Source organism: Haliotis rubra, unplaced genomic scaffold (genome assembly GCF_003918875.1).
Source record: "Haliotis rubra isolate DU_JTF1 unplaced genomic scaffold, ASM391887v1 Scf1496, whole genome shotgun sequence".
Lineage (NCBI taxonomy): Eukaryota > Metazoa > Mollusca > Gastropoda > Lepetellida > Haliotidae > Haliotis > Haliotis rubra.
In genome coordinates this window covers 73,148-90,775 of record NW_025765443.1, presented here as the reverse complement: position 1 = coordinate 90,775, position 17,628 = coordinate 73,148, and the positions used below count along the sequence as shown (strand labels likewise).

General features: G+C 38.9%; 2 protein-coding genes across 2 annotated transcripts; one reads left to right on the top strand and one right to left on the bottom strand.

Annotated features, from left to right (window-relative positions):
- Window positions 1-90: 90 nt before the first annotated feature.
- Window positions 91-9,388, bottom strand: LOC124270071. The gene is made up of 3 exons (XM_046705093.1): window positions 9,211-9,388; window positions 8,263-8,400; window positions 91-316 (listed from the first exon to the last, which is right to left on the bottom strand). The coding sequence occupies exons 1-3, from the start codon at window positions 9,374-9,376 to the stop codon at window positions 249-251; spliced, it is 372 nt and encodes a 123-aa protein (XP_046561049.1). The 5' UTR covers window positions 9,377-9,388; the 3' UTR covers window positions 91-248.
- Window positions 9,389-11,524: 2,136 nt separating this feature from the next.
- LOC124270065 lies at window positions 11,525-12,625 on the top strand. The gene is made up of 3 exons (XM_046705085.1): window positions 11,525-11,584; window positions 12,118-12,237; window positions 12,336-12,625. The coding sequence occupies exons 1-3, from the start codon at window positions 11,530-11,532 to the stop codon at window positions 12,623-12,625; spliced, it is 465 nt and encodes a 154-aa protein (XP_046561041.1). The 5' UTR covers window positions 11,525-11,529.
- Window positions 12,626-17,628: the final 5,003 nt, after the last annotated feature.

Genomic DNA, 17,628 nt, shown 5'->3' with positions numbered 1-17,628 from the left:
AAACTTGTTACGTATCATTTGTAAAGGTTTACCTTCAGAACATAGTGAAATGATTCGAAAATAGCAAAGTATTTGTGAATCAAGACTACAGAGGGCCTGGATTTTCGAAGCTCTCTTAGCGCCAAGATAGTCGTAAGTGCCATACATTAACATTGACTTACGACTATCTTAGCTCTCAGAGAGCCTCGAAAATCTAGGCCCAGATCTGCAAATGTTTACACTTGTTTTACATTCCATGAATAACGTCCCTACCAGTGAGGACCACAGTGACACAGACCAAAAGCATCCCCACCCAGCACCATTCCATGTTGGATATCTAAAACAGAATTTTAAAAGTCCTGGTCATAGTCAGTCTCAACAGAATGTCTCCTGACAACAAATATATCAACATGAAGGTCAGCATGACAAAGTCAACAGTGTTTCCATTTCATAAAAATGTGAAAAATGTGAAAATTTAGTGAATCCAAAGGATATCAAAACAGGATATGTGATACCTTTCAAGGCTCGGGCATGTAGATGGGATGCGATTGATTTAAATAATAAGAGTGGCAATTTCGTAAATATCAAGATGTTTTAATGACCGAAATTGCACAGTACTTTATGTATGCCAATAACTATTGCCATCTTATCTCTTACCATACCTGTATTGAAACAATCCCAATTGTTAAGTTAATATTTAACATTAACTGGAAGATAAATACAATAGAACGCGTTGTGTTCAGACGCAAAGGAAACTTGTTTGATGGCGGGATAATTGATGGCCATTTGAAGGTGTTTTGATGGCTTTGATTCTTCATACATTTGGGCAATTCTTTAGAACGTCGTTGTATTATCGCATGGTAGCGATGTGTGTCAAGTTTTGTAACGTTTGCTTTAAGGTCGACGAGTGAGTGAGTTATTATTTAACGTCACATCGGCAATATTTCAGCCATATCGTGACGAGAACATTTGATATTGAAATAAAATATATATATATTATAAAACACCTGCCGACGAAGGACAGTAAAAGAACTAGAGTATCACAGATATACATGTAAAACTAGTTATTGAATCTACAACCTTTTAACCTATAACACAATATAAAAATGGGCTATAGATCGCTACCAACTGAAGGTAGATCACCATGCTAGGAGCCATGGGGACTTACATTACTTTTGCTACCTGCATGGATCCTAGTTGGATTTACACCATCCCTTCAGCCGCTGACGATTGTAGGAAAATTTAGCCAATAGTTAAAATAACAAAAATACTACGTTTAAAATGTGATAATTTATGTTTTACTTTGAAAGTTTTGGGACTTACGTACCCTCTCAGGAGGACAATAATTTTACGCTACGTCAACCCCTTTGAGGGTACAGCCACTAACAATCTCAGTGACTAATGTAAATTACCAATAATAAAATATTTATCTATTTACAAATCAGTTAACAAATCTAATTCTATTAAAAATTTAATTTTAAAAAACTATTAAATGATAATTAACATTATAAAAAAGATCCTTCAATGTTTTGACATTAAAATACTTATCCCTTGTGATGGAATATTCAACACAGTCCAGCAGGACATGCTTGACCGTGATTCTTTCATCACAAGGGATACGAAACGGAGGTTCCTCACCTTTCAATAGGTACTCATGAATATATCTTGTGTGGCCAATACGACATCGTCGTATGATGACCTCTTCGAATCTGGACTGACAACCCAAGTAGGTGTAACCTATAGTTGGTTTGATTGCATGTAATTTATTGATACCTTCTTGGGCATCCCACTTCTTTTGCACCAGATCGCGGATGTATGTTCTAATGCTGGCTTTATAATCAGAGTATGGGATCAGAAGTGGTGTCACAGATTTGTTGAGTGCTGCCTTAGCAGCAATATCAGCCATCGTGTTCCCAGAAATGCCAACGTGGCTGGGTAACCAGCAGAGGACGATGTCGTATTGGCCAGTTGCAAGATCATTTTATAATTCTGTAATTTCTATTAAAAGTGGATGTTTACAAGAAATATTTTTAATGGCCTGAAGGCAAGAAAGAGAGTCTGAAAATATTATATATTGTTTATATTTACGGTGTTTTTTAATATATTTAAGAGCTGTTAGTATTGCGTTTGCTTCTGCAAGAAGAGATTGTTTTGGACCCAATGACAGTGGCAAAAGCAACCGCGCCACCATCGGCCACCTACGGCAGAAATGTATACAATTAGTTTTGGATTTAGAAAATTTAAAGCCGTTTTCAAGACACCATTTATCTATTTTGTTTAAACACAACTGCATTTGCCGTTCAATAGTACGCATATTTTTACCACGACAAGAAATATTAAAATCATCCACAAAAAGTGACCCATCAAGGGAATCATTTAAAACTTTAGATAAACTGTTAATTTTGATACTAAATAAAGTGACAGACAAAATACTGCCTTGTGGCACACCCTGATCCTGATGATAATGATCAGATAGGGTCGAACCCACTCGGACTTGAAATTGCCTGTCAGTTAAAATGTTGGATATGAAATGAGGCAAACGGCCTCGTAATCCAAAATCATGTAGATCTTTTAAAATGCCATATTTCCACGTAGTGTCATATGCTTTTTCTAAATCGAAATGGTCAACAATACTTCGATTTTTCCGAAATCCACATTGAATATTTGTAATTAAATTGTTGGATTCCAAATACCATATTAATCTATTGTTGATCATTCGTTCCACGGTTTTACAAACGCAACTAGTCAAGGAAATGGGTCGATAATTTGAGGGATCAGTATGAACCCGTCCAGGTTTTGGAATGGGCACAACTATGGCATCACGCCATGATGATGGGAATGTACCAGATGTCCAAATATCATCAAATATATTTAACAAGGTTTGTAAGCATGTTTCTGGTAAATGTTTCAGGAGTTGATAATGGATGTTATCAGCTCCTGTAGCAGTATTATGAGCTTGTTCAAGAGCATCATGGAGCTCATGAATAGTAAAGATTTCATTATAATCTTCTCCATTATCTGAATTGAAATTTATATTTTTCTTCTCTTGTTGTTTTTGATATTTTTGAAAGTGAGGCACATAGTTAGAAGAGGAAGAGTGTTTAGCAAGAGTTTCGCCCAGTTTATTCGCAATATCGGACTTATTGGTCAATAATTGATCTCCATGGTTAAGATGGTGGATGCTGGATTTAGTACCCTTACCTTTAATTCTTTGTATCATGTTCCATACCTTGGACATAGGCGTTCGTGAATTGATTTTCGACACATAATTTCGCCAGGATTGGCGTTTATTGTGCTTAATTGTACGTCGGGCTTTAGCGTTAGAAATTTTATATTTATTCAAATTATGCACCGTTGGATGGCGACGGAAATAGTGTTCAGCCTTTTTCCGTGCTTTCCTAGCTTGCTTTCAGGCATTGTTAAACCACGGTTTACGTATGTGAGGATTTGTAGAGGACTTTGGAATGCATTCGTCAGCAATTTTGTTTAGTTCATCAGAAAAGAATTGCACAGGGTCGGAAACATCTCTAAAGAGTTCAGGTTTTAATTTGTTAGATGACATTATTTCAAACAAAGGCCAGTTAGCTTTTGAGAAATTCCATTTGGAACATGGAGGAACATCAGACGGAGTTACAGCTTTTACAATGGTTGGAAAATGGTCACTTCCACATAGGTCGTCATTGACTGACCAATCAAACTCATTCAGGAGATCAGAGTCTGTTATGGATAAATCGAGAGAAGAATATGTACCCATTCCAGGATGTAAATATGTGTTAGAGTTATCATTAAAGGGATATAGATTGTTGTTAGAAAGAAAGTCTTCTAGTACTTTCCCTTTACAGTTTGTATGTGGACTTACCCAAAGGGGATTGTGGCCATTCAAGTCTCCCATGATGATACAAGGTTTGGTAAGCTGGTCGTAGAGTTCTTGAAGATCAGCAGGTTGGAGAGAAGAAGAAGGGGGCACATACAGTGAGCACAAAGTAAAAACAATGTGCATGGTCACACGTACAGCAACAGATTGAAGTGTAGTTTTCAGAGGAACAGGACTGTGTATTATGTCTTGCCTCACTAATATCGAAGCCCCTCCAGTGGCTTTTGGCCCTGGGGGAGAATAATAATTGTATGAATTATACTGTCGTACATCAAATTGATCGTTTTCTTTGAAATAGGTTTCCTGTAAACAAAATGCTGACGGTCTAAAATCTTGTATAAGTAAATGTAAATCATTAAGATTATTCCGTAGTCCCCTACAATTTCACTGAATAATGGTTGTAGAGCTCATGGAGGCTTAATTGGAGTTCGTGATCGGGAGTGGGGTCTATTCCCATCTACTGGGGTTGTGGGACTGACCTCCATCTCTAAAGGTTCAAATGGATTGTGAACCTCTACAACAGATGTCCCAGGAGGCACCTCGACGTGCTGGAGAGCCCTGGTCTTTTTCTTTAGTGTTTTTCTTTTCACTGTTTGATAAATGTTTATGGCTGCTGCATGCATCTTTACCATTTTGCAAATCTGGTTCAGACGTGACGTCACTTAAGGGTTCCGACAATTTCTCTGTCTGAGAACACGACACAGATGTGTCTATCTGTTTTGTTGACATCTGAGAAACATCATATAGAATGAGTTGGTTTGTAACCCAGGAAATTGATGTCTGACACATGACGGAGGTTGTGACAACTTTAGTGACTGGAGGTGGGGAAGAAATGACAGTTGAATATTTGATGGTAGGAGTTGCAGAAGGATTTGGAACCTATTTTTTGGCTTCAAGAAAAAAATATTTTGGGTATATTTGATTTTACGAATTTCAGATTCTCGTTGGAAAAAGGAACAAGTTTTTGAGGAGGCCAAATGCTCTCCATTGCAGTGAGCGCACTTGATAACATTTGTTCACTCAGTGCTTTCATGGTTACCACTGCAACGGTAACACACCGTGTTATTTCTGCAAGTTTTTGTTCCATGTCCAAATCGCTGGCATTTTTGCACCGGAGAGGATTTGGAACATAAACGTCCACACCGATATTGAAATACCCAGCTTTGATTGATTTTGGAAGGACTGCAAGGCCAAAAGTAAAGAGATAAGTGTTTGTTTTGACAACTTCATCATTTTGTTTTCTGGTAAAGCGTTTAACGGCCGTAACTCCTTGATTCTTTAGTTCAGCTGCAATTTCTTCCTCGCTCATGTCTGACAGACAACGAGCTCGGTCCCTGATTATTCCTCGACATGAGTTCAGTGTCTTGTGCTCCGAGACAACAACTGTAGTGTTAACAAAATGTTTTAAGGACAGCAGATTAACTGATTGTTGTCTCCTTGCACACTCCACTAGGATAGAACCACCTCGGAGACGTGAAACATTCTTAACATCGCCACAGACACCTTTGATGCCTTTAGCAATGACAAAGGGATTAAGTTTTAACGGATTGCCATCCTCAGATGCAATGATGAGAAATCTCGGCCAAGAATCTGTGACGTTTTGAAGGATTTCTTCGTCAGATGATAAACCATCAACATGACGGCGTTTGTGCTTTAATGAACAAGGAAAGGTATTGTGAGCCATGGTTATAGTAATGTGATTCGACACCTCTGTTCCCCATCCACCATGGAGTGTCAACAAGGACAATGTTGCAGCGGAGACCAATCTGCAACATTAGGGTTACAGGAGCGTTATACTCCAGATATAAAAACATGAAAAGCTGCAATGACTAAAAGAAGAAATGCCAGGCTGGTTCGGCCCATGACACTTTTCCCAAGAAATACAGAAGTCAGAGGTTCGTATATCCAGATTGGCCCATGAGCCACCGCCTTCTGGCATTGGACTCTAGGCAATTTAACAAAACACAAAAATTACTGGTAAGTAGTGTTAGATAGACCTACTGTGAACAATAGCCGTTAACAACACGCTGTCCATACTCAGGGCATGACATGACCAGCCGATTGATAGAACCGGACCAGTTCTACCACCCGTCTAGGTGAAGTAAGGGGCGAAGTGGTGTGTTGGGCAAAAGGAACACGGTTCCAGGCTCCCAGTGCCCTCAACCACCAGCCTCCCGTCCTCCACCGACACAGGGGCGCAACCCACGGCAAACGGGTTGGTGGACCTAATATGCCCCCGGGTCCACAACGGGGGGGGTGAAAGGCGCTTAGCGTGACCCAGCACCCACCACGAGGAGGTGGCCCTTCATGGGTGCCTAAGGTCGACGAAGTGACAATGACATTTCTGTTTTTTATCCATGTTGCATTTAGACGACCCATGAATATAACTATGTTGACTATTGAGATATTCTTATGAATCTGGCAAGGGCTTTGCAGCTTTTGTTTGTAAGTGGAAATGAATTAGATAGAAACGCACATGACCTAATTCTAGATCAATGTTAACCTTAGTATAACGAATATTCGGTGTCAAAATACAAATCCACTGATTCTTTGTTTCACCCTCCTTCGCCAAAGCACCTCGACAAATGCTAGTGTACATACGCCTTGGTATACTGATATTTGCAGAAAGGCTTTGAATGTTAAAAGAAGTGGGAAGGGATATATCACTCACTCATTTAATAGGTGACATTTTAAACATGACGTTCACTTTTACTGTTTTCAGCCATGTATCATATGGGTGCTTCCAAATGTTCTAATTGTTGTATCTCAATTCGCTCTGTAACCGCCATTTCGGACGGAAGGAAGTGAGGTGAAATTGGGTTTAACGTCGTGCTAGAGAATATTTCGCTCATATCACGACGTGCATGCGTGTGTATGTGTATGTGCGGCTGCTTGTACTAGCGCAGACAAGCTGGTTTTATAGTGCTAGCCCACTGAGATACCAGGCCGCAGTGAAGCATGGATACCCCACTCAGACACACTATACTGACTCCGAGCCGACCAGTCTTTGTTGTACCCATTAATGCCAAGCGCCAGGCAGGAACAAACAAGTACCATATTTTAACGTATTTTGGTATGACGCGGTCGGGGATCGAACCCGCGACCTTCCGCTCTCCGGGCGGACGCTCTAACCACTACACCACAGAGGCGGGTCAGAAGGAAGTAAATTTTGGATTCATATAGCCAACCACTGATTCATAATTTGCTCAAGCATGTATGCACTTGATTGTAACATCTTTATACTCTGTTGTACGTAGTCATTCAATAGCCATATAGCTGGAATATTGGTGAGTGCGGCTTAACACTAAACTCACTCACTCGACGCGTTTACACAGACTACGAGGATAGAAAGAGGTTTTCATAGCAGCTAGTTGGGGATATATTTAGAATAGTACGCATAGCCAAATGCAGTTATATGGTTTTATTCAATGTACGGTCGTGGAGAAATGTCTGAACAAAGCGCAGTGCAACTGTGGTGTGATCGTGAAATGTTTACATTCGCTGTGCATTGAACGCGATATTGCTTTGTTATACACAGTCCTGAGTCCATTGTGCAGTTTGTATACATCTTAAATCCTGCATAAATCTAGGTCACGGTGAGCAGAGTCACGTTCCCTTCATATACATATGAAAAAAAGCAGATGAGGTGCGGTTCTATTGAAATACGTAATTGAAATTGTTCTGAAGTAATTATTTTCAAGACTAAGATATGGTCTAGCTCATAAATCACTGTGTAGGAAAGAACGGGTAACGATGTATGTTAATGACCAATATCTGACTAACAGGATCGTAGGATGTTATCACATACAGAATCTGACGCCGATACACTGTTATTAATCACGTGATGATCTTTCATTTATATAGACAGAATGGATTAGAGCATTATGAACAAAACCGTGGCTCTACTCACCTCTTACACCCACAGCTCAGAGTTGTTCAATACACTGTACAGCTATACCGGTATGAACTACCAGGAAGTGAATAAATGAAGCATGAGGCACCCGTGAAGAACCACTTCCTCGTGGTGGGTGCTGGGTAACGCTAAGAGCCTTTCAACCCCCGTGTGGACTCATTCAGGAAAGGAAACATACATCTGACGCATATGCAGACTCTTTATCAAATTTAACCCTTGAAGGTCCGGGTTAGAATATTGATCTTCAGTAACCCATGCTTGTTGTAAGAGGCGACTAACTGGATCGCGTGGTCAGGCTCGCTGACTTGGTTGACGGATGTCATCGGTTCCCAATTGCGCAGATCGATGCTCATGCTGTTGATCACTGGATTGTATGGTCCAGGCTCGATTATTTTCAGACCGCCGCCATGTAGCTGTAATATTGCTGAGTGCGACTTAAACTAAACTCACTCACTCACTTTATCAAATTTAACTAAAATTCTAGCTATGCTCAAACCTGTTTGGCAGTCGGTTCCATAATATCCTGGGAGACTTCCCCCAGAACAGCGACCAGTGAGCTTGTCACATACATCAGCACTGCTAAGGCACCTGTACCGTTTGTCACAATCTTCAGAAAACCACCCATCACTGCAAACTGATAATTGTTTGACATTTTCAGATAAAGTCACCATATACATAATGTAGAACTGTATGTAATGCATTTATACCCTAAAACCTTGATAAAACATATGCGCCACTTCAAACATGAATACATATTTTCTTTCAGGAAGTGGTTAAATGTAACATAACATATGTTATATTTGAGATTAAAATTTCTAAACAAAGTACACATTTTAGTGTTGTTGTGTGTTGAGTCCCATCCGTTATTCCAACCCACATTCTCAGCGCAAGGTATCTCTTTCATAGGACACAGACGAACAACCATGACACCATGTATGACCTACAAAGACGATTCAGTACGTTCAAATATTACCATTTGTGTGAAAATTTGGATAACACCAAGTCAATCTATTAATGGCGTACACGAACGAATGCATGGTCAAAAAGCTTACCATTGGTATATACATAGTAATGTGGATTAGAATCAAACAGGCACCGTGAGACGTCGACTCCAGTTTTGCTATTGTATCATAGGCCTGTGGTATACTCTACTGAATGAATACAGTTGATTGATAGATACAATTTTCATTGTTGTTGAAAAGATGAACAATTTAATAAAGAAAACCTCACTGGGCATTGAATTTAAGTAATAACAGGATTATACTTAATGTTAAGAGTCCTAAAGATGGGTGCAAAATGTTTAGCTCATCGCTGCAATATCCATTCAAATTTAATATGTTTCAACAGCCCGATAGATAATACATGTATCCATAGTGAAACCTTTTCTAGTTCATACCAATGAACAACATATCCAACTATGTAAATCCACATAGCCATGACATACCAAATATCTGCACTTCACACAAAGTAAGGAATTTCAGTGGACCAGGTATCCGTATAGTGACCGTGGTTCCTGTCAGTGGCTGGCGGCAGGTGACGTTAGCTATAGGAGGGGGATGTTCAGTAGACGACCAGCTGTAGCACATCTGGTTGCCCACAAGTATCTCCATGCCGTTGCCTTCTCCTGAACTGCACAGATGAAAGACACATATGATAAGCAGAGAATCTCAACCGTTTGACCAGGGACATGATGCATATAAACTCAAGTTGGTAAAAGTTAAAACTTATGAGGCTTCACATCCAGTGTATCAGTGCACTAAAGATTCGTTATCATTTTTAATTCCGAGGTTTGTAGTTTGATTTTTTAAAAATATATCTGGTTTTACAATGATAGATTACTTGGATTCTGTACAAATGCACGAATTGTAAGACATAGGTGAGATTTTTTAAACGAGATTTCTTAAAACTTATGAACCTGGGGATCGTGGTTCATATTAAAAGGGCATGGGAAACCTACCGACTTCATCAGTTCATCTTAAGGATCTGAAGAAATCACACGGCTAAAGTACAAGATTACCATGAAGTATTTCTAAAGCATATCATGTACATGCAAAGAAAACTAAGTCAACAAAAATATCACATGGTATTTCATTGAAAGCAGGGACTGTGAAATGCTGCTGTTCTGGACAGATTGTCATCTCTTGTTATGAAAACACTTTATAAGATATAAGCATGTACATGGACAAGATACAGATACTGAACTATTGGTTAGCTTTTGTTTCAATTCGGAAGTTTACGTGTCTTCTTTGCCCTTATAGTTAATACTATATGCAAAACTGTGAGCACATGACTTTGCCTTTTCGTATGAGAAATAGCGATAGGACACAGTGTGAAATGTGTAAGCTGCTGTATCCATTACTGATTTAACAAGTGAATTTAAATTGATTTGTTAATTCCCAAAATAGATGAATAGATGTCTATCTAGTATAATATGACTGTACATTAAATTAAAACAAGAAAAAAGATTGGTTTGGAATTTGAAAATCATTAATCAGAAACTATTTGAACGTGGCTTGTGTAATCATTGTGACCTGTTATTATCAAGCAGGCATAATGACAGAGTGATTGTCGTTGATTCTCAGTTTGAAACACTTAAGGGTTTATGTTATCCATCTGTTTAATTCACTCAGTCTGTAAGTCATTCGTTCGGTATTACGAGGCTATTTTTCATTTCAGTCTCTTGGTTTTTTCGTAACAATAGTGCTACTTTGTAAGTACCCCAAGTAGCTAACGAATTACAACAATGTGAACTACATAGCATTCTGTAAGCATTTTGTTTCATTATAAATATGTTTTGTTCTCACATGTTTCATTTGTGACACGCTTTTCCATCACAAGGGATAAATATTTCAATGTCAAAACAGTCAAAGATCTTTTTCATAATGTTAATTATAATTTAATAATTGATTGTTTAAAGGAAATAGAATTATTAGATACATTTTGAATAATATGTTTTGTAAATAGATAAATGTATTTTAAACATTGTAGTATAAATTAGCAACTGTGAATGTTATTGGCTGTATCCTCACAGGAGGTTAAAGTAAAGTAAAATTATTGTACTCATGAGAGGGTACTTTAGTCCCAAAACTTTCAAAGTTAAGTTTAAAGGTCACATGCAACGTAAACCACAACTTTGCAGATTCTGCTACCTTTCGGTATGGACTTACCGAAACAAATCATCAAAAATGCAAATTCAACTTATAAAGTTGAAAAATAACGCGATGAAAAAACCCGCGCGAAATCGGAGTTCAAACGATTCACTAATGTTCCCCCGACTTTTCGGGGGAAAACTGGTTTCAACAGCTGGGCTGCGCTCATAGCACGTGCGCAGTGAAATAGGTTCGCGCAACTTGGAAGTGGGCTGTCCGGTGAATACTCGGGGAAGGCTATGGTGAGAGCTATTTTCCTAATGTTTTGTTGATATCTAATGTAAAATATCAACTTAACAATTGGGATTGTTTCATTACAGTTATGGTAAGAGATAAGATGGCAATTGTTATTGGCATACGTGAAGTACTGTGAACTTTCGGTCATTCAAACATCTTGATATTTACGAAATTGGCACTCTTATTATTTAGATCAATCGCATCCCGACTACATGTCCGCGCCTTGAAAGGTATCACAAATCCTGTTTTGATATCATTTGGATTCACTAAAATTACAAAGTTTTATGAAATGCTGACCCTCATGTTAATATATTTGTTGTCAGGAGACTATGACCAGGAAAGTTTCACTTTCTTTGCCTCTGTTTTAGATATCCAACATGGAATGGTGCTGGGTGGGACTGCTTGTGGTCTGTGTCACCCCGGCCCTCATTTGTAGGGACGTTATTCACGAAATGTAAAACAAGTGTAACTATATGCAGATTTGTAGTCTTGAATCACAAATACTTTGCTATCCTCGAATCCCATCCACGATATGGCTGAAATATTGCCGATGTGACTATAAATCATACCTGACTCACACGAATCCTACCACTATGTTCTCAAGCAAACCTATAAATATGAGTGAGTGAGTGAGTTAATATTTAACGTCACATCGGCAATATCTCAGCCATATCGTGACGAAAACAATTCATACAATACAAAAATGAAAACATTGTCAACTGTTAAACCTGTCAAAGATGTGCAGTACAAATACTAGAGTATCACAGATATGAACATAAAACTAGCATGTTAAAACTAAATCAGTGTAATTACAGAAGACAATATAATATAAAACACAGCTATAGATCGCCAGCATCTGAAGGTAGATCACCATACTAGTAACCATGGGGACTTACATTACTTTTGCTACCTGCATGGAGCTTTAAATATGCCAAGTAACAAGGAGAACTATGTTTTTCAAACAGATATCCATTGTCACTGCAGTACCACAGAGCTCTGTGACACGTTCCTCTCAACTCCCTGTAGTCAGATGGATGGTGAGGACATGTGTCAGAGGGGATGGTTTGGTCTGTACTGTCAGAAACTAGAGTATAGGAAGATGCATATAGGTATTGCCATGTCAACGTGTCACTAGTATGTGTTCATTCCACTTGTCATGCTTATGTTGTGTTCCTGTTTTCAGAAAATATTGCTCTGCGAAGCTCGTGTAGTCAGAGTAGTAATCTATACAATAATGCAAACGATTATGGAGCAGGACTGGGTGTTGACGGCAGAGCCACAACAGATGCCCATCGCTCTCCATTGACATGTGCTCATACAATGATTGAGACAAATCCCACCTGGACTGTGAACCTGAACACTTCAGTTCTAGAGAAGATACAACACATCAGGCTTTATCTACGTGGCGACGACTGTGAGTTCATCCATACGATTAAAATGGTAGTGGTAGTGTCAAACGGTGCAAGCAAATGACACTCATTTATTTTGTGTAATTCATGGGTTGTTGTCACAAAGCATGATCAAATGCAAAAGGAATGGACAAAGTCACCCAATTATGACGCTTTTAGAACAGCATGTCACCAAAGAGTGAGTGAGAAAGTTAAAATGTAACGTCACCTCGGCAAGTAGAAAACTATTTTGGACAATGCAATGTGAAAATGGGCTATTGATCGCCAATGCAACTGAATGTAGATCACCATACTTGGGACCATGGGGACTTGTAGTGCTTTTGCTACCTGCATGGATCGACCCTAGTTGGAATTACACCGTCCTTTCAGCTGCTGGCGATTGCAGGAAACAATTAGCCGAAGTTTAAAAGATGATAAGTAATACGTTTAAAAATCCGGAAAGCTTAAAGGTCACATGCAACCAAAATATCAAACATAATTAAAACACATTTATCACTTATTCATGACATATAATATACCTTGCTGGTTATGAAAAAACATATAAACAAAATTATAAGCGTACAATCGCAAATCAAAAGTGCAATATTGTGTACTTGGGTTTACTTCCCAAGAAACGAAGCAGCCGGAATACCGAACCCAGTCAGAGCGGATGGGTGTGCACTCAAGTGTAACGGCTGGTTCATTTGCAGACGCCCTCACGGCTCATTGTGTGTGTATAGATAGAGATGTTGGTCTTTGTAAATACATGCTCATTTTTTGTGTATAGCATTTTGCAATCAACAGACATCATAACATGTCATGTGTTTAAGTTTCACATCTGCCTGTCTGTGTAATTACATAATGTGACAGAGACCGAACTCGGACCATAAATCAATGCGTTTTGTTTATACTGAACCGCAAAAGAAACGCAAGTTGATTTAGAAATGTCAATATTTCTGAATCTGTGGAACAAACAATCTTAACACTACGAAAAAAACAACAGACAAGTGATTGTTGAAGAAATGAGTCGTGATCTCTGGTGAAAACAACACTCAAGTTTACTGTAAAAGCATATGTTATCACTCCACCCTCACACACCAAAAATGTCACGAAACAGTGTGTCAATCAGTAGCGCGTGTGACCACCATTGGCTGCAATGCAGGCAGCACAACGACGTCTCATCGAGTCAACAAGTGTCTGAAAGAAGGCTTGGGGAATTTGATTCCATTCCCTGACCAATCTGGCTTCCAAATCTCTAAGGTTTTGAGGTTGAGCAGCTGTCTGTATCCGTGTACCAATTTCATCCCACACATGCTCGATTGGTGCCATATCCGGGGACAGAGAGGGACAGGGCAGTACAGCAATGTTGTTCCCTCTGAGGAAGTCCATAGAGACCCGTGCAGTGTGAGGACGAGCATTGTCCTGCTGGAACGCCTGGAGCTGAGGTTGGGCCTGGAAGAGCGGTACAACGTGGTGTTGAAAGACCTGGTCTCTGTAGACTACAGCAGTCACACGTTGACGAAACACGTGTAAACGTGTTCTGTGGTGGTAGCTGAAGCCACTCCGTACCATGAGTCTTCCACCTCCCCAGCGGTCATCTTCCACAGCACAACAGTTGGCGTAACGTTCATTACGTCGTCTCCATACACGTAATCGGCCATCGGCGTGGGACAAGTTGAATCTGGACTCATCAGAAAACAACAGTTGTTGCCATTGTTGACGTCGCCAACGCTGGTGTTGTCGCGCCCACTGTAAACGATTTTGGCGGTGACGTTGCGTCAGAATCGGTCCGACGTAAGGACGGCGACATCTGATCCATGCTGCCCTCAGACGACGACGAACAGTGTCTGCAGAGATGTGACGTTGTGGCCCTTGAATGGTTGCAGCTGTCTGTGTTGCTCGTTGCTGTCGGTTACGCAGATGAGTAACCCGGATGTGACGATCTTGCGCTGGCGTTGTTACCCTGGGACGTCCTGAACGTGGTCGGTCTGGAACATTACCGGTTTGACGATGCCTTGCAGATAGTCTTGTGATTGTTGTCACGTGACATCTGAAGTGCCTGGCCACTTTAGTTGGTGTGGATCCGGTCTGCAACATTCCAACGGCGATTTATCGTTGCTGTTCAGTTAGACGTGGGATGTTTTCTCCGCGTTGTCACAGTCAATTTTGTGTTCTATGGTGTTTTTTGAATGACCTGCCTTATAAAGCTTCAAACTGGAGTGAAATACACGCATTTTTGTGTGAAACACAAAAACTTCATGCAAAAAACACGAAAAACATAAAAATGATTGCGTTTGGGCGATATGGTCAAGAATCAGCGGCAACAACGGCAAAACCATCTTCGAATGCCTGGTTCTATAATGGTATACTTTGTTGTCCTAAAAGGAATGCATTTGGAACGTATGTTTTGAAAATAGTAACTTGCGTTTCTTTTGCGGTTCAGTATATGCATGGTAGCGATGTGTGTCAAGTTTTGTTACGTTTGCTTTAAGGTCGATGAAGTGACAATGACATTTCTGGTTTTTATCCATGTTGCATTTGGACAACCCATGAATATAACTATATTGAATATGGAGATATTCTTATGAATGTGGCAAGGGCTTTGCAGCTTCTGTTTGTTAGTGAAACTGAATTAGATAGAAACGCACATGACCTAATTCTTGATCAATTTTAATCTTAGTATAACGAATATGCGGTGTCAAAATACAAATCCACTGATTCTTTGTTTCACCCGCCGTGTTATGTGCATAACCACTCCCAGTTAGTTGTATTAGTAGTATCACTTTGAGAAAAACAAATGGAAAGCCAATGGGTAACTGAAACCTAATGGAGCCTTATCGGCTTCAGTAATTTAAAAGTTTAAGGCATCTGTGAGTGTACCTAACAAACCGTTAAGGAGACAAAGTAGAAGCTTAAGCTTCCGTAATATAACTTTTAACTTTTCCTGAAATTATTCTTCTTTCATGTGACAGTATCTTTTATTTGAATTCTGGTGTACAAAACACAGATCACTAAACTTATATACATGGAATACATAGACAGTTTAGCGTAGGTTAATGTCGGTTATATGCTGTACATACTGGTATATATGGAGTAATTTCCTCTACGTTCGTTTCATTGACGTTCCCATCAATGATGGTTTCCAGCTGCTTTATGAAATGGAAACTACCAATGTGACTTTACTTTAAATTTCCGATTCTGGAAACTAACTTTGTTGGTTTCCGGTAGTTTCCAGTCGCTGAAACTAACCTTGGAAATTTAAATTTTAATGTGTGCATTATATATATAAAAAAATTTATCTGTCTGCGAAAGACAGTAAAATAACTAGTCTATCACAAATGTACACTAAAAACATATAACCATAAACACTTTAACAGTACAGTATAAAAATGGGCTATTGCTTTTCCTCCCTGCATGGGCCCAAGCTGGATACTGTATATAGAAATTATTTTACAAGTGTAACAGTAAATTAATATATACATGTCTGGTTTTTATCCATGTTGCATTTAGAGGACCCATGAATATAACTATATTGAATATGGAGATATTCTTATGAATGTGGCAAGGGCTTTGCAGCTTCTGTTTGTTAGTGAAACTGAATTAGATAGAAACGCACATGACCTAATTCTTGATCAATTTTAATCTTAGTATAACGAATATGCGGTGTCAAAATACAAATCCACTGATTCTTTGTTTCACCCGCCGTGTTATGTGCATAACCACTCCCAGTTAGTTGTATTAGTAGTATCACTTTGAGAAAAACAAATGGAAAGCCAATGGGTAACTGAAACCTAATGGAGCCTTATCGGCTTCAGTAATTTAAAAGTTTAAGGCATCTGTGAGTGTACCTAACAAACCGTTAAGGAGACAAAGTAGAAGCTTAAGCTTCCGTAATATGGCTTAACTTTTCCTGAAATTATTCTTCTTTCATGTGACAGTATCTTTTATTTGAATTCTGGTGTACAAAAACACAGATCACTAAACTTATATACATGGAATACATAGACAGTTTAGCGTAGGTTAATGTCGGTTATATGCTGTACATACTGGTATATATGGAGTAATTTCCTCTACGTTCGTTTCATTGACGTTCCCATCAATGATGGTTTCCAGCTGCTTTATGAAATGGAAACTACCAATGTGACTTTACTTTAAATTTCCGATTCTGGAAACTAACTTTGTTGGTTTCCGGTAGTTTCCAGTCGCTGAAACTAACCTTGGAAATTTAAATTTTAATGTGTGCATTATATATATAAAAAAATTTATCTGTCTGCGAAAGACAGTAAAATAACTAGTCTATCACAAATGTACACTAAAAACATATAACCATAAACACTTTAACAGTACAGTATAAAAATGGGCTATTGCTTTTCCTCCCTGCATGGGCCCAAGCTGGATACTGTATATAGAAATTATTTTACAAGTGTAACAGTAAATTAATATATACATGTCTGGTTTTTATCCATGTTGCATTTAGAGGACCCATGAATATAACTATATTGAATATGGAGATATTCGTATGAATGTGGCAAGGGCTATGCAGCTTTTGTTTGTTAGTGAAAATGAATTAGATAGAAACGCAAAGGACCTAATTTTTTATCAATGTTACTCATAGTATAACGAATATGCGGTGTCAAAATACAAATCCACTGATTCTTTGTTTCATCCGCCTTCATCAAAGCACCTCGACAAATCCACGTGTACATACGCCTTGATATACCGATGATTGCAGAACGGCTATGAATGCTAGGAAAAAGTGGGAAAGGATATATTGTTCTAATTGTTATATATACTACTCAAAGTTTGATAAGGATCATATAGTTCTTACATTATAAAATCAATATATGAATTGATATGACACGCAAATTTCATCACAATGTTGGACTGACCCCTCTTGAGCCTCAAAACACAGGTTAGGTAGGGAAATGCATGCTGCAATGATCATGAGTAGCACGTGAAGCATGGTACCCACATTTTTCACATTTCTGAGTGCTTGTCGTTGATTTGAATTTGGGCATTGTCTTTACATCTGACATCGTTTAAGTCACTGTTACTCTATGAAAATGCCTCCACAACGTCAAAGACGTC